This window comes from Tenrec ecaudatus, chromosome 9 (genome assembly GCF_050624435.1).
Source record: "Tenrec ecaudatus isolate mTenEca1 chromosome 9, mTenEca1.hap1, whole genome shotgun sequence".
NCBI classification, from domain to species: domain Eukaryota; kingdom Metazoa; phylum Chordata; class Mammalia; order Afrosoricida; family Tenrecidae; genus Tenrec; species Tenrec ecaudatus.
In genome coordinates this window covers 133,976,733-134,003,495 of record NC_134538.1, presented here as the reverse complement: position 1 = coordinate 134,003,495, position 26,763 = coordinate 133,976,733, and the positions used below count along the sequence as shown (strand labels likewise).

Here is a 26,763-nt window from a genome sequence, read left to right as displayed (position 1 = left end):
GCTTGAAATAACAGCTCCAAAGCGACTCAGACTTTTCTCCCAAAGCCATGACTGGTGATGAGACGTGTAGTGCTATTCTTCTGACCTCAAAAGCAAACATCAGTGAAACCAGTGGAAGCCACCATCAGCACTACAACCAAGAAAAGCTGGTCAAGGGAAAGGAAAGATCAAGACGATGTCCATTTGTTTTTGATGGGAGGGGGAGAGTGCATTTGGAGTTCCTTCCACCAGGTCAGAGTGTTAATCAAGCTCTCTATTTAGTTGATCTGAAATGATTTCATAACAGTGTGAGACAAAAAAGGCCTGAATTTTGGCAGACCAGGGACTGACTGGTTTTGCCACTACAACAATGCACCTGCTCACGCAGCCATCTCCATGTGCCAGTTTTCCTCTTTTACCTCACGCACCTGCCTCACCTGATCTCCCTCTGTGCTACTTAGTTTTGTTTCCTGGAAGCTTAGAGCGATCTGAAAGGACAGCAATTTAATGACACAGAAGAGGTGAAGAACAAACAAGAGGGGTGCTATCAGTCATCCAAACTGATGAGCTTAAAAATGTTTCTAAGAATGAAGTGGCAGATTTGACAACTGTATTAAGTGTAATGGAAAACACTTTGAAGAACTTTGCCAAGACCTCTGGTTAAAGTTTGAAACAGGAAAGGTGAAACTTTGAAGGCGATAAGGTTATTTTGTTAAAAGACATTTTAATACATAGCTTTGAAAAAAAATTCCATTTTTTTGTGGTACCCTATCATATATCATTGTTAATGTTAGATGGACCTTGCCTGCAAGCAGAAAACACCAGAAAGATATTTATCTGTGCTTTATTGTCACTACAATAGTATTCCATTGTGTAGATCATAAAAAAATGATGGCTGGTATGATAAAGAATGGGAATTTTACAACAATGGTGCTTAAGCAGAGCCTGTACCTAAATCAAGAAGCAGCCAATACACCAGAGCAAGAGGATACCTGTGTCTTACGTTCAAGGAAGTGTCTTTTAGATTGTATCCTTTCACCATACTTAGTCAGCCTCCATGGTGACGAAGAATCCGAGAAGCTAGACTGTATGAAGCAGAACAAGGCCTCGAGATTGGAGGAAGACTCAGAGTTGGTGAATCCGCATGGACTTGAGGGCGGTGAGATTGCACTTCTGGCTATTGCAAGGGGTCAAGCTGCTGCCAAAGTCTGAAACCGCAAAGGGGAAGCGCTGAGGAATAAGGTGCCCCTGGCTGAAGCCGTGCAGCTACCATCCACTTCATATGCGTGCTCAACGGTGGAAGACCTAAAAGAGATGGATGGCTCTGACTTGATTGTGGTCAGGAAGAACTCTGAAAGCACCATGGACTGCCAGGAGGGTGAACAACGTTGTCTTAGAAGAAGTGCAGACAGCGTGCTCCTTACAAGTGAGGAGGCTTTGAAAATGATGAGGGCAAAGAACGTACAGATGTGCTTTATACAATTGATGTATGTATATGTATGGATTGTGATAAGAGTTGTTTGAGCCCCTAATAAAATGTTTTAAAAAAAAAGAAGTGAGGAGGACAAGCCTGTGTCTCCTGTCCTTCGGACATGTTATCAGGAAAAACCAGTCTCCCGAGAAGAACATCACGCTTTGTAGAGGGGCAGCGCGCGCGCGCACACACACACACACACACACACACACACACGGGAGCCCCCCCCCCCCAACAAAAGAAGTGCTGACAGATTTTCACCATAGGTTCAAATCCAGCGAGAGCTGTAAGGGTGGGGCAGGAGTGGGTAGTGTTTCATTCTGTTGAACACGGGGCCAATGTGATTAAGAATCAAGTTAACAGCACCCTGGAACAACAACCAAAACATGGACGCTGTTAGGGAAGAGATACTTATGGCAGAGAGCCCGTCATCCTGTGGGCTAAGTCATCTTCCCTGTGTCTGTAATTATGTTAAGAACATCAATATCACTTTGGCAGCAAACGGCAATATCATATTTTCATGTGATTAAATGAATAAGTTATTAATAAAACAAATCTTGCCAATTACTCATTTAACAAAAATGTATTGAGTACATTTTCTATATAAGACACTGTGCGCTTTTATATATCTATCAAAGAACTTGCAGTCAAGTATAGGAAAATATATCTTTAAAAACTACAAGACAACCAGACTACTTTCGTAAGAGCAGTAGCAATTAAATAAATCCAGGGGTTTGTGGCCGGGAGAAACTCCCTGTCTCTCAGAAGAATCCTGATGCCCAAATAACATCAATATACATAGATGTGTATTTCTAATGGAATGTGTAAAACACACACAAAGTAAGAAGTTCAGAGGGAGATAGAAGGAAAATTATTGACTATCCTGTTGATAAAACACTTCCTGAATTTGAAGATCTATATGGTTTTGCCAGTCACCGTGCCGCCCCCCACCCCCCTCCACACACCAATCAGCTCCCCCATTTGAAATATATAGAGCTTGCTTCAGGGAGGATTTGAGGTGTCTTACAAATTAAACTGGAGTCCTTGACAGAGCTCTTAATAATAAGTAAAGACACAACAGCTACTTCAAATAAATAGCATTAGTTGCTCCCAGGAATAAAACAGATGAGACCACCTGAAAATGTGGGGACTCAGTTTGAAAACAAAATAAAGCCACATAATAGAAAGGAAACCCCACCCCACCCCTGCCCCAACCCCCAAACGAATGCCCCAACCCCCAAACGAATGCGTTTTCAGAGTCTGATTTAAAATATCTTGAGTAAAGGATAACAAATGGACCAATTTTCATATATCTTAAGGCAGGAGTCTAAGGAGTCCGTGCTCTCTTCCCAGTCATTCCTTTATTATTTGAGCACCTACTGTGTACCTGGCATGTGTACCATTACAGACTGCAGAGGACAAACCTTTGACATAGAAGGGCACTAATAGAAAATAAACATGTCCAACATGACAGTCACTGTATAATTTCTTATACACCTGATGAAAGGTGTGTCATTTAAGTAGAATCTGAAAAAACTGTGGCTTTATTTAAATCAATTCTTTCTCAGACTACAATTCAGGGATTCATGACAATTGCTTTAAATATTTTTTTTGTCCAAGACTTAGAAGACATGTAAGTCTATTTAGTCTTCTATCTACTATTTACAACAGGAAAGTAATGAAGTACATTTCTTGCTCAAAGACATACCCTGTTCTAATCTGATGTAATTTGGGGGGAGGACTAGACATCTATTGAGTTTCTTTAGATAACTGGAAGGAAAGATGTATTGAGTGATGGGCAGATGTGAAGATGTTTATTTTTCCTTAGAAACAACGGGTCCAAAGATAGTAAATGACATGGAAGGATTACCAGACCGTGTCTTGTGACTCAGGAGAAAATCACACTGATGTATATTGTTTGCAAACCACTGGCCTCGGGACTTTTATGAACAATGGCTCCTCTTCTCATTGTCTCAGTCTAACCGAGAAAGTAAGTTTATGTATGCAAGTAACTTCCAGCCAGGGAAAAATATGATCGATGCAATAGTAGACAAAGTGCTATGAAAGAAGGGAGATGAATTCTGACAGTGTAATCAGTGGGGCTGAAATCTTATTCTCTGCCGGCTGCAAGACCATTGATGGCTTTAAGCAAAGGAGTGAAAAGATAAAGAGTTTTAGGATGATTAATTTGCAAAAGATAGGCTGAGAGTAAGAGTGCTGGTGGTACCACAGCTGAGCGCTGGGCTACTAGCCAAAAGGGTGACAGCCTAGAAAGACCAACTCTGTCATACAGCCGGGGAAAAGAGAAGTCGTTGTTCTGATTGTTGTGAAACTTTGATATGTGAGATACTTTCTACATTAAAGAGAGAGGTGCCTAAAGTTTAGTCCACAATGCTAAAAGGTAAAACGCTGTTGTGGGCAATCTTGTCTATTCCGATGTGTAGCAGCACTGCAGGACAGAACAGAACTGCCCCATAAAATTTCCAAGACTGTGATCTTTTCAAAAGCACACTGTCAGGCTTTCTCCCTTGGCTAAAAAGCAACAACCTCTATCCGTTAGCCGTCAAGTGCATAATCATTGAGTGTCTGCTAAATAGCACCTCCAAAGAACCAGCCACTTTCTTTCTTTCTTAATAAATGCAAGTGCATCCAGAGGCACCTTGGAAGTAAATCCTGGTGATCCACTTTGGAAAGAACAGCCACTGAGAACTCCCCAGAGCACGGTTGTGCTCTGAAATAGAAGGAAGGGGTCTCCAGGAGCGAAAATCAAATGATGACAGTTCCTCTATGGATCACATCCGTCTGCAAGCTACGGAACTCAGAGAGTGGCTTCTCAGACGCCTGTCCCAAGTCGTCTGCTGATATTCCTCTCTACGTAGGCTGCCCACGCCAAGTTCAAGGGATTATTACATAGTCTCTGTATGAGAGTCATACTTTATATTTTAATTGCTTTTGCTCATTGAATATTCTTGTGATTTCTTTACTCACCTCTACCTGATATTAAGTTTTTATATAGATTGATAAATAGATAGATGAAAAAAGCAAAGACCATTAATTTCATATAATGGAAACTAAAAAATGACCAGTTTAAGTCTTAAAGCAATGATCACTATACAACTTTTTTTTTGACTGCCTCTCACTGGTCTGCTTGCATGCACTTATATCACAGATTTCCCGATTTGTTTTTAATTCTCCTCTTCCTTTCCCCTAATCCCTCCTATCTCAGTATCTATGGGCTTATGTTTCTATTATCTCTTTATTGACACAACTGCCAGTGGGTTTTTGTTTGTTACAGTTTTTAGCAAGGCATGTTGCACATAGTAGGTGCTCATTAAACATTTATTCAGTGAAATGAGGGCAATTTATCGCTGGACCATGCAGCCTGCCAAGCTTTACTGAAGGAGGTGCAAAGTAGTACCTGACTTTAATACTCTATTTCAATCTTTCAGTTTTAAAGCTCTCTCCCAGTGATGATATGCACCACAATCACAAAGAGAGAACTAGCTCCATTCATGGGTTGACTTTTTCTTTTTGCCTAAAGAAAGACTGTGCTTCTTTGTTGTGAAATTTATGAGTACCCCAGGCACCGGTGGAAGACAGAAGAAATGCTAATGTCGGCTTACACCCTAAAGCAAAGGGTCAAATTATAATGTGAAAGTTTATCTTTTTCCATTGTGGTCATACAGTATGTTGCCTACAGGAATGCTGACTACTTCCTTTTCCCCCTTATTCCAGACTAAGCAAAAGGTTCTGCCAACCCTCTGAGTGCAATGTCTAGAGTTCAGAATGCATTTAAGTCAATAGATGTTAGACTATAGAATCACAAAAGCACGTTCTCATTCTTGCTTCTTAATATATTATCAAATGTAACAATGAGCATATAATATCATCACTTATGAAAGACTGACAAAATTCAAATTTGATCCTTTCAGAAATATCAACCACTATCACGGAATTAATGATACACACTGTAAGGCTCCAATGCTAAGACACAAGCTAGCAAATGCTGTGATTAAAAAATTTTTTAAAAAAAACGTAAAGACAATTCATGGCTCATTTCCATAAGATAGACCATTTTAGATGACATAAAGTTAATTTCAGCAAACAACTAGAAGTCCAGACTCAAGTTTCACTTGCTTAAACTTGTTTTTATGTGGTGACTTCATTAAAAGGCAATTTCCTTTTACAAACTTTTTGTCAGTTATTTGAGAAAGTTTTGGGTGCAGTAAACCTAATATCAGATAGAGTAATGAACATCTTTCTTCAAAGACATGTGACCAATTCTTTGAAATCCTAAAAAAATTTTTGTATGTTTTCTCCCTGCCCCAATACACATGAAGGATGTAATATACTTCTAGCACTAACCTTGGATCATTAGCAAAAGAGTGTTACACAAAAGGTAATTCTCAGAAACAACTTTAGGACCTCAATTTTACTGTTGTTAGGTGTGAGCGAGTAAGTTCTGACCCATAGCGACCCCATGCACAACAGAATGAAACACTACCCAATCCTGCGCCATCCTTAAAATTGTTCCTACACTTGAACCCATTGTTGCAGCCATTCAATTTTACGATAGAAACTGGTTTTATTTGACCCAATATAGAAATATTTACTCAACAAATGTACATATACTCATACAATACTTTGAAAAGCATACTGAACATATCAAAAATATATATCCCTGACATGCATCCATATCCCATGCCATTCAGCTTGTTAAAATCTTGATTTCAAAGTGTCTTGCTCCTTATTCCTACTTAATTCAGTTTGGAGACCTTTTAACTTCCATGGTATACACTGATTAACTTCAACAGAAAATGTTCATAAGCATAAAAATTCTTTAGCTCTTTATTGTTGGTTATTGATTTGTTGACTAAGGAACACTGAGGATGCGCTCAGCTGATAAAAGAAAGGATGGCGGGGCAAACTCACCTAGGAGCTAGTTCTTCAGGAGAATGAGCTAGTGATCTGCCCAAGGACTATTACAGTGCAGGAAACACTATGGGGCAGTCTACTCTTGTCTACCCGATTCACAATGAGTCAAAAATTGACTCAAGGGCACCTCAAAGTAACAACTGTTTAAGACAATTTTTAAAAACGAAGAATACTTAAAAATTTTCAGACTAGACTGGGTATCTCCACAAGCAACACTCTCTATTCAGCGGTTTTGATACACGCTGGGCCTGCTCTGGTTTTCAATATATTCGGAGTTTCCACCCCCCCCTTTCATACTGGAGTTTCTCTCTGATCTATTTTGTCATTGAGGGTAATCCTCTTGAATTTTTGTCATATGTTTTTCTGTTTTTCAGTATATGAAACCCAGGAGTAATGAACCTATAGAGACAACAAGTAGACTAAGGTTTCCTGGGGTGCAGTAGGGGAGGAGGGGAGCTGATATCAAGTAATTCAAGAAAGAAGATAATGTTTTGAAACTCTGATAGCAACGGTAAAATACTCCTTGATGTGATTGACCTGTAGACTGAGATCTATATGAGTTCCCAATAAAATGGTTTAAAAACAAACAAACAAAAAACATTCCAGTGGAGAGGAAACAGCCAGACATGATGGGACCTCCTTCTACTCACTATCTCTACTTAGTACTTCACACAGGACTATTGAATGCAAGATGGCGATGACTAGATCTAAGCATTCAAAATGAATAAAATTAATAGCTAGTACTTCAGCTATGGATTTTATATATTTGACTATAGTTTTAATTCAATCCATTCCAGTTTACTTGTGACACAAATACTATTTTTTTGAAAATGTAACATGTATTTTTAAATGTAAGCGCAAAATTGTTAAAATGGAAAAATCTCATTTTATGAAGGTCAGTCTTTGTTTTAATGATTTGCATTTGAGCAGCTAACTTCTATTGCCTGACTCCCAAGAAGTAGCAGGCACATGAAACATAAAAGTTGTTTTCAAAGAGGTTTCACAGAAGAATTGGTCAGATAATTGATGCTTGTTTTAAAATTACATGAGAAATAAGATTCTGGAGGTAAAATTGTATTTGTTTTTTCTAGTACCTATAAGTGGAAATTATGTCATTGTACTTGAAATTTGATGTTTAGTCTATATAGCTCAAAAGTTTAGCTATCTCTATTGAATACAGCCAGGCTAAAAACATTTAAAGTGATCTGTCTTAAGAATCTGTAACTGTTGGAGAAATGATTTGTATTCTAATTTAGGAAGTATTTTCGTTTCTTTAACATATCATAGAAATGAACGTGACAGGTAAAATGAACATTTCAGAAAGAGGTGGATGCGGGGCAGGGTAAAAACAAAAAGAAAAAAAATTAACATTTCAAATGGGCAAATTTCCCTTTAAAATAAGATATCTTGTTGGTAATTTTAAAATGAAAGTTGATCTTAAACTTGTGTGAGTGATTATGTAACTGAAGTTCTTTATATTCTCAAAAAGAAAATATTGCTTTAATTCCGTTGAAGATTTTATCTCTATGGAATGATAATCCCATTTCTTATGCTAAAAACTAGATTTCATATTGGCCCCAAAATGCCAAACCTGTTTATTTGTATAATAAAAAATATATAGGGCTGAAACAAGCTCTCATTTTATCAACAAAGAAATTATAAGCACATCTTTATTAGCATGGCTGAACTTTCTACCAGTTTCTTCACTTTCAAGATTGGCTTCGCTTTTGTAGATTACCATTTCCCACAAAGCTTCTGGTTTTCCAAGTCCTTTTGTTTTGACTTCAATATGTTTGTACAAAGCTACTATCACTAAAGGAGCCCTGGTAGTAACCAACCATTTCAATGTGGGCAGCTCCAAGGAAAGAAGATGTGACACTCAACTTCTCTACAGACTTACAGGCTTGGACACACGATGGGACAATCTTACACCGTCCTATCTATGTTACTGGGCGCGATACTGACTCAAAGGGAGTCGGTTGAGGTTTCTGGTTTAGGATCGCTAGGATGAGATTCAGAAGCATCACTCCCTTCTATGGACGGAAAATTCTCCTGCATGTCTCTTGGTCTAAATAGTCTTCAAAGAAATGTGTAACTATGCAAATTAGATCCACAAGTTAAGGTGATCAAATGATTCCTTTTAAATGTATGTCTTGTACGTTGTGAGGTGCCCCCCCAGTCAGTTCTGACTCCGTGACGCTACGTACCATAGAAGGAAACATCGCCTGGTCCTGCACCAGCCTCATAATTGTTACTGTGTTTGAGCCCATTATTGTAGCCACGGTGTCAATCCATCTCTCTGAGGGTTTGCCTCATTTTTGCTGCCTTTCTACCTTACGATGATGTCCTGGTATAATTTACTCTGCCAGGAAATAACTAGTCATACAGCATGTGCTATAACTTTTCTACAGGGCTAAGGATAAACAGGCAAATCCATTTATATCTCTCTCTTAAAGCCTAAAGGCAACTTTCATTCTCATATATTTAATTAAATCTTATTCCCCACCACCACCAATTTTTTAAATGCTGCCATTTACTGTTTGGTTGTTTAAAAAAAAAAGTGTTGCTTTCAGATAACTGAAGAAAGTACTCTGTTTTGTTTTACCATCTTATCGGTCCACTTTATAATCCTATATCCTGCTAGATCTAACCTTGTGGTGGAGTTCCCCAAAGTTCTATTTAAAGTCAACAGAAATTCTAGGAAATATAGCTAAAAGGTGATTTAAGGTTAACAGTACATAATTTTATAATTAGATGTACATATGTATTCCTATATATGTATCAACATTTCTCCATTATGTCCTTATCTTCAGAATTTTATTTAAATTTATGCAACAATATTTGGAAGACATTATATTTTGTTGATTTCCATCTTCCTTCCCAAATACCCTCTGATAGTTTTGTTGATAAAACCTACAGCTACACTGTAATTTACACTACAAAGATTACACGATACAAGAACTGCACTATAGTTCAATGTGTCAAACTGACGTATATGGTCAAATTAGCTTTAGAAGTGACACGCCCCATGCAATTTTCTCGCTCAAGGATGGGTACAAGGACCTGCCCCGAATCGCAGAATCAAACGAGTTGCCCATTGTTGACCACCTGCAATTGAGTTACAGCTGCTTCCTTCGATTGGTCTTTCTTAAGTGGAAGGACTTCCCACGACAGCTCAGCCATCGTTCCAGGGAACTCACATTCCTACTTTTTGGCCAGGTAGTAACAGAAAGAAATTCTAAATTTCCTATTGATCCTCAGGCTTGAAGTCAACCTTGCTGCTGTTTCCACTCTCGGTGAAATTATCCATCCAAACGCCATGTTTACCTCATTCCTCGGACCAAGTTTTAGTCATCGATGTCAGGATGCGTAGACAAGTATATTAAGTTTTGCCCCAGTTTGTCTTGAATACCCAGCTTAATAACTTGTGTCTTCAATCCTTGAAACCCGTGACTACAAAGTCTTATAACGATGGCTCTGGCTAGCCCTGCTTGAGTTGGGTTCCTTGGTGTTTGTTTGTTTGTTTGTTTCTTCCCAGAACTGCTATTTCATATCTTTCCAAACTTCCCTGATGGGACTTTGCCCAGTCACTGCTTATTCTCACAGGGGCACCATCTGGGCTGTCCTTCCAGAGACAGCTGCTCTTGGTTACAGAAGGGTTATGCCACTGGTCCAGCGGGTCTCCACGGCCGATTCTTGGCTCGAAATAAGCTGTAGGCCTGCCTCAAACTCTAGTTTTGTTTGCCCTGAACTATGCTGTTTCTATCACTTCTAAAAATAAGAATAGAGAAGGGACTTAAAGCAATTGCACCATCAACTCTAAACGGAGTTCATTAAGCCTCCTCCGACACGCTAACAAACGGGGCCTTAGATTTCATGTTGCCACCACAAATCTACTGATCATATGAATACTGTCGCATGACCAATGGTGGCTTTCTCCTCTCCCTTTGCAAGTGTCTTACTGATATTCATGGATTTTCAGTCTTGAAAGGTTCAGAAAATATTTATTAAAAGAAAGTCTTTGTTTCCACCAGTTATGTGAAAGTATTTGGTCATCTGTTGCTTATATAATTTATATGAATTATTTAGTTTTGTCCTCATTATAGAATTGCTTCTGGGATGCGAGAAACCCTGACATACAGTTTTCAACTGTTTATTGATGTCAAAGTAATCAGACCGATCATGGTAATTAAGCCAATTCTAACTCTCAACTTCTGCCACAGTAGGCAGGATGCACATAATTTTAGCACATATTAAATGAGAGTGGCTTATCATGTAAATTACCTTCGCAAGTTGTATGTCAAAAGCCAAAACTAGAATACTATGTAGATTTATAAAAATCTTCACTTTGCCCTGAAAAATTAATACTGAATAGCAATATTCATACTTAAACGATTTGATCAATGACTTTTTAACCATGAGAGAAAGGCTATCTCTAAATGTTAGTGAAAATGAAGATACATCCTCTAACACAGTTCTTTAGATATAATGCAGAAGCCGAAAGCTACAAGGCTGTCAGCAAAAAGTTTTGTGACACACTTTGCCTAAATTGTGGAACTTCACACCACGGATGTCAAGTCTCATCTGTGTAGTTCTATAAAAATCCTTCAAAACCCTGTAGGAACCCATCGATTCCTACAGTTGGCACGGTGGGGAAACAACACAATTGAGCTACAGGCGCGGTGCCTTCGGGAGGATCTTTGTATTCACAGGATCTAGAATGAGCTGTCAGTGCCACAGGTGGGGGCTGGGATGATGTAAAAGCACACAGCAGCCTCTGATCCACACCTGTAACCCTGTTCAAAGGGAGCGAGAGATGAGATGGGAAAGAGCCGGCACAATCATAAGTTCTACACAAGCACTTTGGGGGGACATCTCTAAGCTAACTCGCAAAGTTCATTAACAAGAGTTTAGAGATTAAATACAAATGGAATTCAATTGGAGCTGGAATTATAAGCAACCCAGACAGACTAGAGGGTGGGGGTGGGGTGTGTGTGGGGGGGGTTAGAGACAACAACATAAAAACATTAAAGGTGGTTGAAAACTTGAGAACTGAAAAATTGGTTGGGGGTGGGGAGAATGTATAAATAAGGCAAGAAAAAAATGCTCTTGTGTCTCGAGCTTCGTAGTGTAGCACAGTAACCTGTAATCTCAGCAGAGCTAGTCCAGAGTGCTCAGGAATGACAGCATTTGAGACACATTTCACTTGCTCAACTTGGCAGGCACTCTCGACTGTTGTCCCTGGAAAGACAGCATCATTCCCACTGCCCAGGCTTTTTGTGCACAGAGGGAGCTACGATCTGCAGGGATTTGAGATCTCACCCCCAAATACATAGAACTGGAATTTTACAAATGCTAATGCATAATTAAAAGCAATGACAGAGGAAAGCACAAAGAGGAACAATAATATATATCACCGAGCTTCAGAGCATTTGTCGGAAAATTCCATTATCTTTTAATTCCATTTTTCCACAAACTATTTTGAAGCTCCCACATAGTTAATTCCTTTCAACGTGTTTCAATTTGGGATTTAAATCAGATACTCAGTGCCACTTAAAAAAAAAAATCCGAGGTCTCTTTTAAGTGTCTTTTGGGCCAAAGTACTTGCACCGTGTCAAGATTGTGGGGAAAGGTCAACACTAATCATTGGATAATTTACAGCTGGGGATTTTGTGAAACAAAGGGTGCTGTGAAGATAGCATGGGATATGTGTTATGTGCAGGAAGTTCTGGGCCTACAGAATACACATTCACTATGTGAATAACAAAGACTAACAAGGTCACCATTCCAGTTGTGAAACACCCCACCTCCTTTTGGTGATGCCTCCGCCTCTGACTTCTCTACCCTACAGTGTTGGCGTCTAAGAACACATCACACGAATGCTCTAATTTTCTTTGGGAAATGATTACATTCTATAGAGAAGGTCATTGATTTCAATCTTCAGACATTTGTTTTAATAAGAGAAAATAATAAACTTGGCCACTAGCAGACTATTTGCTAGTAGAAATGAAAAGTGATGAAATGATAGAGAGGCTACAGAAGATTCAGAAATGATATACACAGAAACTATCGGCAAGCCCAACCATTAGAAGCTCCAGCAATAACCTCTAGGGATAAATTTTAAAAATAGGAAAATGGGAAGATCACTTTACATTCTTATAAGAACAAAAGAGCAAATACTAATCACATTATTCAAAGTGAAGTGAAAACAATTTTAAAATAAAAATAAAAGCAGTGGCCGAGTTGAACTAAATAGAGAAGGTACTGCCAGTCAACCAGTGGCCATCAAAGCAATCCTGACTCGGGGAGGCCTGGCCCAGGGGGTGGGGGGTGGAGGAGGGTGGAGTGGGGACAGAACTGGGCTCTGAGAGTCATCAATGACTGCCCGTGGTCGCTAGAAATTGGAATGGATTCAATGGTAGTGAGTTTGGAGTTTTCAGGGTTTGGGGTGTTTTTGTTGTTGTAGTTTTGTTGGAAGTAGATCACCACATCTTTTTACCAAGGTGCCTCTGGGTGGAATCAAATTGCTAACCAAGAGAGTTAACTGTTTGCATAAAACAGGGACGCATTACTACAATTTTCTTTTTACCTCAGATTAGGAATTAGATGGGAAACGGATTGATCCTACCAGTACAGGTTCACCTTCCAAGTCCAATCTAAATGTTTTCTGCTCTTTTAACTGATTTAAAACAAATACTTGGGTTGATGGAAATTCAAATTATTTAAGCCAACCCATAGTATCTAATCCAAGTCACATTTTCCCCCTCTCCTTTAAATGGCTAACTTTAGAAATCTAAAGGACTTCTGTAGGGTTGGTTCTACAGACTCCGGAAATCAAGTGCAAGGAAAGACTGGCCCTGCGGCCTAATGGAACTGTGTTACACAGTGTCAATCAGCTCACATCTGCAAAGGAAGGTCAGACCATGGCTGGCTCTGCCACTCTTTCTTCAACAGCAATAGAGACCGGAGATTCCAAAAACACACGGAAAAGAGTTAAATTCTCTAAAACATAAAACATAGAAAAAGCCCACCTGCCTTTAACTTTTCCTACATTTCTGCAAAAAAGTTCTTTGAAAATCCCACCTGATTTATATGACATTGTTTGCAATAAACTTGTTTTTCTTTTAAAACTTGCCTCCAGCAAGATGCAAACAAACAAAAACCCAAACTCAATACGGTCTGTGAGGATCATCACAAATAGAGTGTTTTGCCAAGTTTTCTATTGAGACCAATCTGGACTGTTATAAAATACATTCAAATCAAATCATTAAAATAGAAAATAAAACCAAGTGAATTATGCCAAGACACGAAAAGCTCTTTTAGTTGTCTCTCTAAGGTGGACACTGCCTTGAGTGATCTGTCCCCGCTAAGATCTCTTCTGTTCTCCCCTCCATGTTCTAAGAGAACCCACGAATCCCCTTTTACCCTCAAACCACTTCGAATTGTCACCTCCAATTTGACTTTTCATAATCAATAGCAAACTTTTTCTGAATGTGTTTTATATCCTATGATGCGTTAGGGGTTTCATATACCTTAGAGTAGTCTAGAATATTGTCTCTGTTGCTCTAAGACCTGAAATTAAATAAGGGGTAGCTTTACCATGAGCTAGCACCGTGCACAAATACTGTGTATGCACACACATGTACACACACACACACGTGACACCGTTGAGTTTCAAATAAGGTACAAGAAGTCAGTTTTTCAGGAGCATGGAGCAGAGTACAGATCTAGACGACAAAGCTTCTTGGGACTGCTCTGGGAAAAACACGAGTGGATGTACAAAAACAGGCAGAAGCTAGAAAAGGTGAAGAAGAGAAAGGAAAGCACAAAAGAAAACGGAAATCCCAGGAGGGAAATTGTTTGGGGAAAATAAGTAGAGTTTGACAAAAGCTTTTCTTTTGATTCTATAAAACTCTGACGGCTGGGAAAGTGTTCAAGACAGAACGTGAAGACAAGAATGACAATTTGGCGCGCCTTGTATCTGGCACCACTGCAGAGGTTGGTAGTTCAAACCCACCAGCTGCTCTCCATAAGAACGTTGGTGCTACCTGCTCTTTGCTTTCATCAAAATTTAGTCTTAGAAATCCTATGTAGGGTCCCAAAGAGTCAGAATCTCCTGATGGCAGTGCGTTTTTATCGTTGTTATTGTTTTGTATCATTTTTGTGTCTCCCCAAAGGATTACAAGCACCGATCTATATTTATTCCACTGTCGAACATTTCAGAGCAGAGCCCTTGGTATGAAGTGACCTATAAATTGGGCTTCTAACCACAACTTCTCCCTGGGAGAAAAATTAGGGTCCCCGTTCCCAGAGAGATTCACAGCCTCGGAAACCCACAAGGACAGTCCTACTCTGTCCTTCAAGGTTGCTATGAATCGGAAGTGACTGGGCAGCCGTGCCTTTTTTTCTTTTTCTGGTTCTTACTGATTCAAAGCATGTACTCTAACAGGCAATTTAGGTTCTTGGGTTCAGCAAGTAAAATACAGAACTCGTTTCCCCCTTTGAGCCTGTCTTGCTGTGTCTGCTGTTTCTTTCGGAGTGCTCCGCAGCATTTCTATGATCTTCCTGCCTGGCCCAACATTCAATTGGTTGCCTTGTACTAGGATTTCTTCCCATAAGACTTCTTTGCTCTCCATGCCAGACTTGAATTTATGTCGGGCACTATATCCTGCAAGAGTCTCTCCAACTCCAGAAGCATATCTCCAGACGCATCAGGCTGGCTCATCATGGCATCCAACACATTTTCAGATTACTCTTTAAAACCCAGCTGCGGTAATGCCAACGTCAAACTAAAGCAAACGCCACAGCTTGATATTGAGGTCATTCAGCGGTCTGGTCCCACCTGTTTTCCTTTGCATCTTTTAAATGGCTCTCCCACGCAATGCTCCATAGACTTTTTACTAATGTATAATGAGTCTGCTTGGTTTTCCCTTCTCATTTCAATTGTTCATTGTCTGCAATCTCAGGTAGCCTCCTCATAACCTCCAAACGTCCAGATACGACGGACGTGGAGTCATGTGTCCCCTAGCACACATTTCTGTGTCATGTTGCGTTACATTTTAAAGGCACTTACGGCTTGGATTTTTAGAGGAGAGGAAAAGAAAAGAAGGTATGGAAACGAACCAGTTAGTTATGGAGTGACTAGGAAAGGGTATTAAAATGCAAAGCAATTCTCTATGTAGTGTTTATAGTTTTAAGTGGTTGGCAGTTCAAATGTACCATCTGCTTTATGGGAGAATGGTGGGGTTGTCCCCTCCTGTAAAGATTTAGCCTTAGTAACCCTGCTTAAGGTCACAAAGAGTCATAATTGGCTCGATGGCAGTGGGTTTGGGCACTGGGTTCTCTAGCTTCATTTAGAATGACAGCGAGCCTTTGCGAAAGGTACTGCACACCGGCCACTGCACAGAGCACAGCGAGGGAGGCAATACGTAGTTATTGCTTTCCAGGCTCTCCTAACGTTTGCACCAGGACTCTATGAGGCAGGATTATTATTGATCACCTCCTTTTTAGCTGAGCAAACAGAGGGGAGAAATGCCCCGTTACTTGCCCAAGGCCACTGGACTACTGACTCTGAGAGCCTGATCGTCTGGTCCTAGAGGCCACACGCATACTTGACCAAGCGCCAATGCCTCTCTTTCATAACACTCATCAATTGCTTCCTCATAACCAGCCACTGCTGAAACAGAACAATATCCGCGCTAGGACTTTCAGGATATATGAGCATGCTACTTAAAGCTTTATGAAAACTTCTTTCTGTTTATATTTCAAAGTCTCCTGAATTGCATTAATTTATAGGGCACCGGCTTTTATAAAACGATTCTTGTATTGGAGACTCCTACATCTCTGGTTACAATCCATATATTGATTGCATCAGGCATGTTTGTACATATGTTGCCTTCATTCTTTCCCATACATTTACTTTCTATTGAGCCCTTGGTATCAGCTCCTCAATTCACCCCCTTCCGCCCCTCTCCGTAACCTCTTGGTAGATTATAAGTTATTATTATTTTCATATCTTACACCAACCACTGTCTCCCTTCCCCCATGTTTTTTATTGTTCTTTCCCCCTGGAGAGGGGTGTATGGTTATGTGTTGATCATTGTGATTGATTTCCCCTTTCTCCCTTCCACACTACACCCCCTACCCTTATGGTTCCACTATTCCCATTCCTGTTCCTTGAGTCCGTGTGTCATGAGTCCCATCTCTTTTCTATACCCGTGCACAGGCTCCAGTCTAGTCTGAATTGAGAAGCAGCACTGGGGTCCTGATAGTGGGGGGCGGGGGGGGTGAGGAAGCCTCAAGCAATTAGAGGAATACAGTGTGTTTTATCATACCCTGGTTGACTCATCCCTTTCCTGTGGCCCCTCTGTGGGAAAATAGTTCCACGGTCTACAGATGGGCTTTGGGTCTCTGCTCCGCCCCTCCTCATTCTCCACAACATGTTTTTGTTTGTTTATTATGTGTCTTCTGATGCCTATTACCTGGTCCCGAGGACTCTTCATGACTGCATCGAAGGTGTGCTTCTTCCATGTGGGCCTGTTGCTTCTCTGCTGAATGGCCACTTGTTTAACTTCAAGCCTTTAAGACCCCAGACGTTATATCTCTTAATAGCAGGGCACCATCCGCATTCTTCACTACATTTACTTATGCACCCACTTTGTCTTAAATGATTGTGTCGGGAGGGTGAGCATGTGGGAATGCTGATTGGTTAGAAGGACAGAGTGTTCCTGTTGAGGGAGGGTGTGAGCAGAGGCCCGAAGTCCATCCACTACCACAGAGGCCACCAACTTTGGCTCAGTATTTTATTTTCCCTCTTACAATAAACTCAAAATTTCTTAAGATTCTTTAAGTATAAGTATTTTAAAACTCTCTAAAGATGAAGACACAGCACACTGTAGTGGTAGTCCCTTAAAGCTATTTGGTTTATAAAAAGTTAATGACAGAAAAAGAAACAGATTCAAAGATTGAATGGCAACTCAATATTTTGCATGGCAATTAACCATTTGTTCATGACTTCCATAGGTTAAGAAGACAAGATTTGATCTGTTCTATTTTTTCTTTTGTAAAATCTATTTCCAGATAGCCAAAGAAAGCTTTCTTTTGTCTCTCTATACAAAAGCAGGTGTTTTCAATGCCCTGATACATAAATGTATAAAACGTACAACTAAATATAGATATATTAATTTTATAAATCTATAGAGGCAGTACATCAGGCAGTAAATATATAATTTCTCTATATAACTTTACATATACTACTATTTCTCAGAGATATTTTATAATTATACTGTAGCTAAATTAATAATAAAATGAATTACTAAATCAACAATTGCTTAATGAAAAATATTGCTAATGTAAGAAAGTAATAATTTAGCACAATTATCAATTCAGCTTCTATACTATAATGTTGAATAAACTGTTTTTTGAATCATTTTTTTTAATTTTAATATCTTAGTACTGGATAATTACATTTGAAGTTACTTCTTTGCATACCCTCTATACATGGCCTGTAACAGCCACAATATACTGTAGATTAGCAGAGGAGGCTACATCAGCAGCTTAAGCACTTTTATTTTGAATACCTTTCATTTCTCGGACACAGGAGTTTTTCTTCGTTTTTTAATAAAGGGGAGGTGGGTGGGGGGACAGGATCTAACTCTTGTTTGCTCCTTAATGTTTTATTGTTTTCGCATGTTATTCAGGGAGTGAGCATTAGCGTGCTCTAGAGAAATGCTGAAGTCAAGGGCCTCCAACTACCCACTGCATGGCGGATAGGATCCAGCGGGGTCTAAAAACTTTTGTCTGATCGCTCACTCTCCTTGTGGGAGAGTGCTGCTCCTCTGGAGAGCATATATTCATGCTCTTTCTACTTGGAGTTTTATTACTTCTTTTGTATTATTTAATACATCAAAAGACACTTCCGAAAGACAAATTTTTCCATTTTGAAAAAGTAATGGTTTGGAACCTGATAAAACACATTAACATTCACAGTGTGTTCTTTCAGAAAGGTGATAGAGTAAAAGCGCTATCAAGCAATTAGGCACATGGTCTTAATGCGATGTTAATATGTCAGATGGAATAAAATGTTTCAAAAGTCAACAAAAACAATATCCTGTGCAAGGTCAAATGGCACGGGGTACACACCGAGACCGCTCCTCTCTGTCAGGTCTTTGACTAGAGACCGAGGGCAAACGCAAGGGGGGAAAAGGCAAAAAGGACAGAAGGGGCTATTCTTACCTCAAGAGCATAACATTAAAAAATTATGAAATTTAACTCTAGGAAACACTGACATAAATGACAATTCAGCCTAACAACCAAATGGTGCATATACTTTCTTGGGATTCTAATTTCCCCCAGCCCCTCTGAATTCTAGAGCTCTACCAGGGTCAATGTTTCTCAGTAAACAGGAAAGTGATATGTTTGACACTATTGAATAAGGCCAGGCAATTTTTAAAGAGTCGTACATATTTCTGAAATCCACAATACATCAATTTTTAATACTTCTACTCTCTCAGCTCCATTAAAAAGATGGTAGGGGAAAGATTTTAGAGTAATTAATGATATAGTTAGCTGCTAAATATTAATAGGAATCGTAGTCTTGCATAAAATATAACATATAAACCTTGCCAATACAGACGCACCAGTAATTAAAGTTGAATATGTAATTACTCTGATTTATAAGACAGGCAAAAAGTTACACTTTACTAGCTTCTATGTAAACTGTGGGTAACAGTTAAACTTTGCATTTTACGGTTTATAAAAATGGGTAATATCTTGACTACAGTTCATAAATGGTTTAGAGACCTGTAATAGTAGTAAAAATTACGACAACGCATTCCCTCATAGATATTCCGATAGCACTCCACCAACCTCCCTGTGATAATGACCATCCGACGGAGCCTGCTCTTAGATCCTACTTTACGCCCAGGACAATATTAGTAGGACGATGAATTTGTAGAGAGCGCATAGTACACTAATTACAGGACATTTGGGAGAATCGGAAAGAAGTACTAACCCCAATTTGATACATTTCCCTATCAAGAACATGGTGTAATTCAACCCCACTTAACATGTATTTTTCCCTTGTACGGCATGAGAAACTTCAGAAGAACGCCACACAGGAGAAGCGTATGAATATGTGCAGGTTCGTTATGGCCCCTGTTAACCACACTTACATGTGCGGCTGAGGGGAACAGCCCGGACTGCTGTTCCCATTGCTGTCCATGTGATCCAGGGAGCCGTTCAGGTCTTCGTGGACAGCCTGCAGCAGGCCGCTGGAGGCGTTATTGATCAGTCCGGGGTTACTTAGCAAAGGTAAGCTGCTCTCCGCCAAGGCCGCCTAGTGAGATGAAAGGAGCAGAAACCAAGTTTTGAAATAGCCTCAGTCACTTTTACAGTGTGTTTTCTTTTAATAAGCTCAAGGCAGGATACAGGTATTTCAGAAGAAGCGTTTCCCTAGAATGCTGGAGAAAGACACACACATTCCCAACTGGCAGCAAAGGCATGAAGCATGAGGCAAAAATATCAACAGGAGCTCCTGCCACAAATGTCCTCATTCATGTCTGGCCCTTCCACATACTGAAAGGCCCAGCATACCATCTGCCAGGATAATATAAGCAGTTGCTCTGCTTTTTAAAAATGACCAGAACTTAACTCAAAATAAAGAAGTCCTGACATTTGGCTCCTCTGCATAAAAAATTATATATTATAATTAAACTTTAAAGTTTTTGCCACAAGCACCATGTTCCCCAACACTAGGATGTGAAATCATTTATGACAGCCTGGATAAATATTAATGCACAGCCACATGCATTTGCAAAAGCTTCTGTCAAGCCAGCATTCGCGGGAAAACGGAGTGTTCCTGATTTTGCCACAGGGTGTCCTTCTTGCTTCTTCACATCAAAAGTAGCCTGAATTCGAACCAATACTTTCTACAGCGCTAGGTACAACAACTTATTTGGATGAGAAACCAACGATTAAGAACAATCACAATCCCATCTAAAGGCAAAAGCTAAGCCACAAACACACACATACACACAAAAAATAAAGAAAGAAAGAAAAGAAAAAGAAAAACGAATAAGCCCATTTTCAAATAAAGCAATTCTGGAAAAGCCACATGCAGTGATATTACCTGCAAGCTGGCATTCAGAGCAGCTCCGTAGCCTAAACTTGTAGGTATATTTTTGACTAACGTTGGGCTTCTGGAAGAAAAAAAAAAAGAAAAAGATAAATTATAAATCAAAAGATCAAGTATTTCAATATCAATAATCTCTCTGGGAAAAAAGCTTTGTTGTAGCTTGTTGTCTCAAATGACTGGTCTAAAGTGGATGTCGGAATGTCACAGAATAAGCTGGTAGACTTCAACTATCGAACCCTCTATGTAACATTCTCTCTATCCTTTTGGCCCTGGCAAACAAGGAATGACATTTTAGAGTATGGTTTGCTGGTAAAGTAGGGCATGACCTTCAGAATCCCCACACTTGCTTGGGACTGTATGAAGGTTTCACTTCCAAGAACAACCTTCAGATAAAAATTTTAAAACGTCAATATACAACACAATGACCAATCTGATGCAATCAGGAAATAATTAATGGTTAATTTCTAGAACACCATGAATTATCATAACAAATTACCACAGTTAATTAAATGACAATGTAATGGATTAACTCTTTCTTGAATGCAGAAACTAGCTCCTCCTTGACTAGAGGCATCAACATTCAAGGGCCTCTGGGAGAAGGAGCCCATGCAAGCCATCTCCTCACACAAGGCCACAGGGTTTGGGGAGAGCAATTCAATGGGACACAGAGCTCATTTATGAGGCACGTGGTGTGTCCCATCTTATTTCTGACTTCAGTCTGGCAATCCTGTTCTGCAGGGAGAAAAAAGTACTAAGTTCCAACTTCTCAGTTTAGACCCTTTCTCTGAATACCATCCCTTTGAACTTCTTGAACTGCACCGACAACATGGTTTTGGGGAAAGTAGGGTCCAAATTGTAAAGTTTGGTAAAGAAAATAAAGGCGTACTTTTTTTGAGGTAGGGGAATCACAGTTTGGGGGGGGGGTGGCGAGAAAAAACCCTCACAAGAAATCTTCCTAAAGGGGTAGGTACCTTCAGGAATACCGGTCTAGGTAATATCAACTGTATTTGAAAATAGCCTTTTGTGTTGGATTGACTAAGGGATTATATGAAAACAGGTAATTGTCTCCCTGTAGGAAAACATGTTTTGATTTTGAAAAACAATCTTTGACACATACAGAATGCTGAAATGGTGAGAAAAGTAGCCAAAGAGGCTACTGATTACTTTGGGGGGGGGGGTTAGTGGGCTAACTCCTGATGGGCGCCATTATGACTCGATTGGAGATACAGTTCGCTGAGATGGGGATGGTGATCTTGCTGAATTGAACCGCAGGGCACCCCCACCCCAACTTAAGTGTTCACTGTTCCTGGTTTTCCTGTGGGGCAGTGGATTACAAAATGATCACGCACGTACCCCGTTATCTTTTGTGACCTCCGCTTCTGGTATTCTACTTCATCCACGGTCCACACGGCTCCTTTCACATTTTCTACTCGAACAAAACATTTGTGCAGGCTCAGATTATGACGTACTGCATTCTAAATCAGACATTCGGGGGGAGGAAAAGGGAGGCAAAAAAATACTGTTTAATAAAGCTGCTTAAGTCCTACATTATTGATCTCACGTCATCAGAGTAAAAAAAATCCTCACGTTTATGAAAATCAAAATACGGCCTCATCTCCTAAACTCCAAACTTATACATGACTGGAACCTGCAGTTTGAACTCTGTGATAAGGGGACGCTTCGAAGCTGTTTTAATAACACCTGTGTCAAAGCCCTCCTTTCATTGAACTGGTCTAAATTGCAATATCTGCACAAATTACAGTATCTTTGAAAATGCCAGAACAATTAGGTCAGCTCTGTTGTGTCCCTGATCCAGCACTCAGGGATGGTTGAAATGTCCAAAGGAACCAGTCCTGCTTGAGGTATTAAAATGCTAAAAAGGCTACAGTGACAAGTGTTAATTTTACACAAAGCTTTATGCAAATAAGCTCAAAGGCATTCTTTTCATCCCTATAATAATGAAATGACAGAGTTTGTTTATTCTGTATTATTAGATGACATATGCAAGTTACAGTGTAATGTGCTGCCTGCACAATAAGACACCCTTAGATATGTGGTTGTTTTTTTTTTTTAATTCCCAATAAAGTTTTTGTAAATGTTAGACTCAATTGAAAGTCCTTGCTCCAACCAGAGAACATTTTCTTCCCATATAACTATGCAAACAGATGTTGTTGGCAGCTTTGTATTAAGAGCAATTACTCAAAATTAACATTTTTAAATCCAATTAAGTCATTCCTAAAATTTTCACTATAATAAATATACAGTAGACAACATAATTTACCTTGAGTATATTCTATAAATCAATTATAAATATAAGCAGATATTTCTTCCCTTCAAGGTTCCCTGGCATATAACGATCGAGTACTCAGAAATGACCCAATTCTTATTTTACGAATATAAAACAAAGTAATTTTGATAGATTTCTTTCTGTTTGCACAAAGACAAGCTTCTGGCTTGCTTTAAGAGAAGAATTCTTAAAAAAAAAAAAACGCATAAGCAGATCTAGCATCTGACCTGAAATCCAAGGATTTGATTGATCTTAATGCCCATGGCTCTGAATATGATAATTTTAATATTAATGAGCAAATGAGCAGTTTTATTATGCATGCGATATAGTTAGAACTAATAAGCTGTTCAGAATGAGTTTTGCTGGATCCCCGAGCTGTGGAGATGAGACCAAGCTAAGATATTAAATCACCTTTCATTTCTTTTAAAATTTCTCTCCGTAAATCAAATGACAGAACATTCCCCACATTCTCTAATGAGTAACAAAAGAAAATGTAAACCTTCCACATAAATATTACTTACTGAAAAAGTCCCCCATAACATATATTCTACAGATTATCGCTGACGTTTTCCTCATATAAAAGACATACCAAGTAACTGTGCATAAATAAAACAATTACATTCATTTACAGTACCCCATACTGTAGCAACTAATAACATCTAAACATTTTGTAAATTAAAAGCATTCTGAGCCTCACACCCATCTATCTGTAATCGCTTGCCAGATTAATTTGCATTTTAAATCCAAATTAATTCACTTTAGCATATCTCACAGTCTAGAATTCTCAGTATGCTGATGAGTGCTTTCCTGCGTCCATTCTTCTCAGCTACAAACATTTTCCCCTTTTGTACCAAATGGCTTGTGGTTAATTGATGTTTCTGACTGCTGTTTGAAATGAAAATAAAACAGTTCACTCCGTCTGCGCTGAGTGCTCTTATCTTTCCGGACTCTGCTCTCTTCTAAAAATAGATGCACGGAGCCAACCTTCTTTTTAGCTCCTTGCAGGATCCTGACAATGAAGTTGTTTGGACAGGGATATAGATGAACCCTTTTGTCTAAGTAAATAAACTGCATTTACGTCCTGACAGGATAATATTCACTTTACTTTCTTTTAGTTCCAGCTGAGTAGCCAGGGCCCGCAGGCCCGTGGCAGCTTCCGTCTGTAGGATGAGCTATGATGTGTACAAAGGCGCAGACCAGGACAAAACCTACAGCCTCCATTTGTTGCACAAGCCAAACAGACATTTTTCAAACTAATTAGCCAATAATATGCAAGAGAAAAAGTAATATCGTGTGACTAACAAAGGTGTTGATGATTGAGTGCTCACACTATAATTAGTGTGTCAGGCCCTCGTTTCTCTGCCAAGCCTCAGCTATTAATTGCACCAGATTAGAAAACTATATCAGAGGCAAAATTATTCTTTCACTTGTCATTTTGAGAGAGGGAATTCATTCCATTCAAGAGGCAGGTTAAAAAGAGGGGAAGCAGATACTAATCTGCTTATGTCATGTAAATAAATGTTCCTTGTGCCATCTGGGAGGAACGGGCCGGGCATCTTCAACCTGCTGCAGAAAGTAGGTACCTTCCAAGTTGCTGCATTGCGCCTGAAGTAAGCAAACGTCCGCGTAAACCAGCTGTAAATTTCATTAAGTGTTAACTGCCTGTCAGATGACTCCATGATCGCCTGGAATGAGACAAGATACATGGTGACATCAAAGACTGGTTTGCTAACTAGCCTAGCTGACGGGTTCTCACCCGAGCCTTACTTGAAGCATCACCGCATTTTAATTTCATCAAGCAAAGTTCATTTTCCTTCGACTTACCTGCCTGATGAGGGTTGCATAAGTAAATGGAGGTCTGACGTCTGCATTCTTATAAAATTCGTAGTTCGGGGCAATTTCTATGAAAATAAAAACCGTGTGTTAATTCTGCTAATAATTCCCCTTGCGCTGAATTGATTTCTCGTGTCCCCCATCCCTGCGCCGCCGCCGCCGCCCCCGGCGCCCCCATCCCACCCACCCACCAAGTATTGGCAAAATGATTCAGGGAGAAAGCCACTGACTGGTGAAAGCACGAAGCATGACAGTGGAATTGAATTATATGGAAAAGGCCATTTCTGACGTGAAGTGCAAATGAAGCGTCCCCTCTTGCCGGCCCACCAGCAAGGGTGTGTCCAGCTGGCCTGGGGTTTTCCTGCAGCCAGGTGGGTCCTCTCTGGCGCGGGTGGTTTAGGCATGCGTGCACTGCTGCCTGACCCAAGCGTGGCTTTGGGTCATCGCTGTGTTTTTGTTTCGAAGTCCAATGAGATCTCCTCTTGGCCTTGATGGCATCTAACAATAACTCTCACAAGGCACCCACGTTCAAGATAATGTCCGCTTTCTTCTCGGAAAGGGGGTGGGTGGGGTCGTCTAGGGCTAATGATGGGGTCCAATGACTGGCCAGGTTCCCCTTGGGGAGGGGGGGAAGGGGAGGGGAGCTGAGTTAGGGGGGGCAAAGGGAGGAGGGTGCGAGAGGGAGCAGATATAAATTTCGGGTCCATGCAAACTTTGCCTCTCCTGATGCTTTCTACGCGCATCCCGAGCTGTGGTAGGGTTTCATTAGGTGGTACCTTGGAAAAGGATGGATTCGTGTAAAGTCTGAGCTGCCTTGCATAAAGCAAGGGTGCTTCATAGATGTCCTTTTAAACAGCTCTGATCTCATACAGCATGACTCGCAGGGGCTGGATTGCTATAGTTTCCCCTCCGAGATCAAAGGATCTCATTGACTTGAGGTGATAATATGGGCTATCCTGACAACACATCTCTCAAAGTCTCTAATGGGGAGTGCTTTCTCTCCTGAACAAGTGTTCAGAACAATTCATCATGAGGTGCTTAGGGGATCGTCCCTGTCCGCGTTTACCAGGAATAAAACAATTATCACTCCATAAATCACGGCTCAAGTTTCCATGTGCTCGGGAATGGCTCTTGCGCAGTTGCTTCAGCCCCCTTATCCGCTCCCAAAGTAAAAGTGCTCTATCGAGCATCCAGAGCCTACCTGATGACATGGGAATGTTGTATTTGTCTGAATGTCGCCTTCGTATGGCTCCCACATTGGGCACACTGGCTGGGGTGATTACTGAGGGTCCCTGGGTAATCGGGGTGACTGGGGCCGTTGGTGTGGTAGGGGTCTGAGGTAAGCTCTGTGGGGATGTCTCCAACATGTTCTTCGACATGGTGACACTAGACACCAGATTTAGCTGCAAAGACCCAAGAGAAGGGCAGGAAAAAGGTAGAGACAAGAGAAAAAGACTTAAAAAGGTTTGACAAATGAGAGTGGATTCACTTCTACAGCTGTGTTGCCGCTAATAAGCTGCAAAAGGAAGCAGCCAATCTCAACTAATTACAGGATGAAATTGTATCATAAGAACTCTAATTAGAGGATGCTGTTAGAGGTTATCTAATAATCTGCTGCAATGTTACTTAGGACTAACTCCTTCTCGTCCTAGCCGACTTCAGCGAAAGTCTATTTCCTTAAATAAAAGCCAGTTGCTGGTTACTGACTGCCCTGTTGCTAAACAGGTCCAGCCCCACAGTGAAGAAACCACCGCGGCCCGGATGATGGATGCGGGGTTCTCAAGCAACAGAACTTCAAGGAAGTTGCTATCCTGTTGCTGCCAGATTTTCCCCCTCTTTTTCCCATAGTCCCAAATCTCAGCTAAGAGGCTCCAGCCAGCTGGAAAATTTTACACTGACCTTTACTCTCCTTGCTAATTTGGTGGAATGGTAATGACATTACTACATATTCAAACAAAATTGTCTTAATTGCAAATTAGCCGGAGGAGGCTGAAAATTTTCAAATTAAATCTGATTGGAGATGGAGAGAGGGAAATGGAATTTCCTCACTAACAATCATTTGTGGCATGTGTTAACAAATATAATGAAATGTCAAGTTTGCCAATTCCTCTGGAAGTATCA

The 26,763-nt window shown here is 40.2% G+C and overlaps 1 protein-coding gene across 7 annotated transcripts in view; it reads right to left on the bottom strand.

The window, feature by feature from the left end:
• The window catches only part of FOXP2 (forkhead box P2), a 281,533-nt gene that overhangs the window by 11,600 nt on the left and 243,170 nt on the right, over positions 1 to 26,763 (bottom strand). For all 7 annotated transcript variants that reach the window (XM_075557682.1, XM_075557683.1, XM_075557678.1 and 4 more), the window contains 6 exons: positions 25,844 to 26,045; positions 24,634 to 24,710; positions 24,393 to 24,494; positions 21,876 to 21,997; positions 20,517 to 20,586; positions 19,561 to 19,724 (listed from right to left, as the gene is read on the bottom strand). In XM_075557682.1, coding sequence (XP_075413797.1) covers positions 19,561 to 19,724; positions 20,517 to 20,586; positions 21,876 to 21,997; positions 24,393 to 24,494; positions 24,634 to 24,710; positions 25,844 to 26,045 — 737 coding nt within the window. The remainder of the gene's footprint in view (positions 1 to 19,560; positions 19,725 to 20,516; positions 20,587 to 21,875; positions 21,998 to 24,392; positions 24,495 to 24,633; positions 24,711 to 25,843; positions 26,046 to 26,763) is intronic.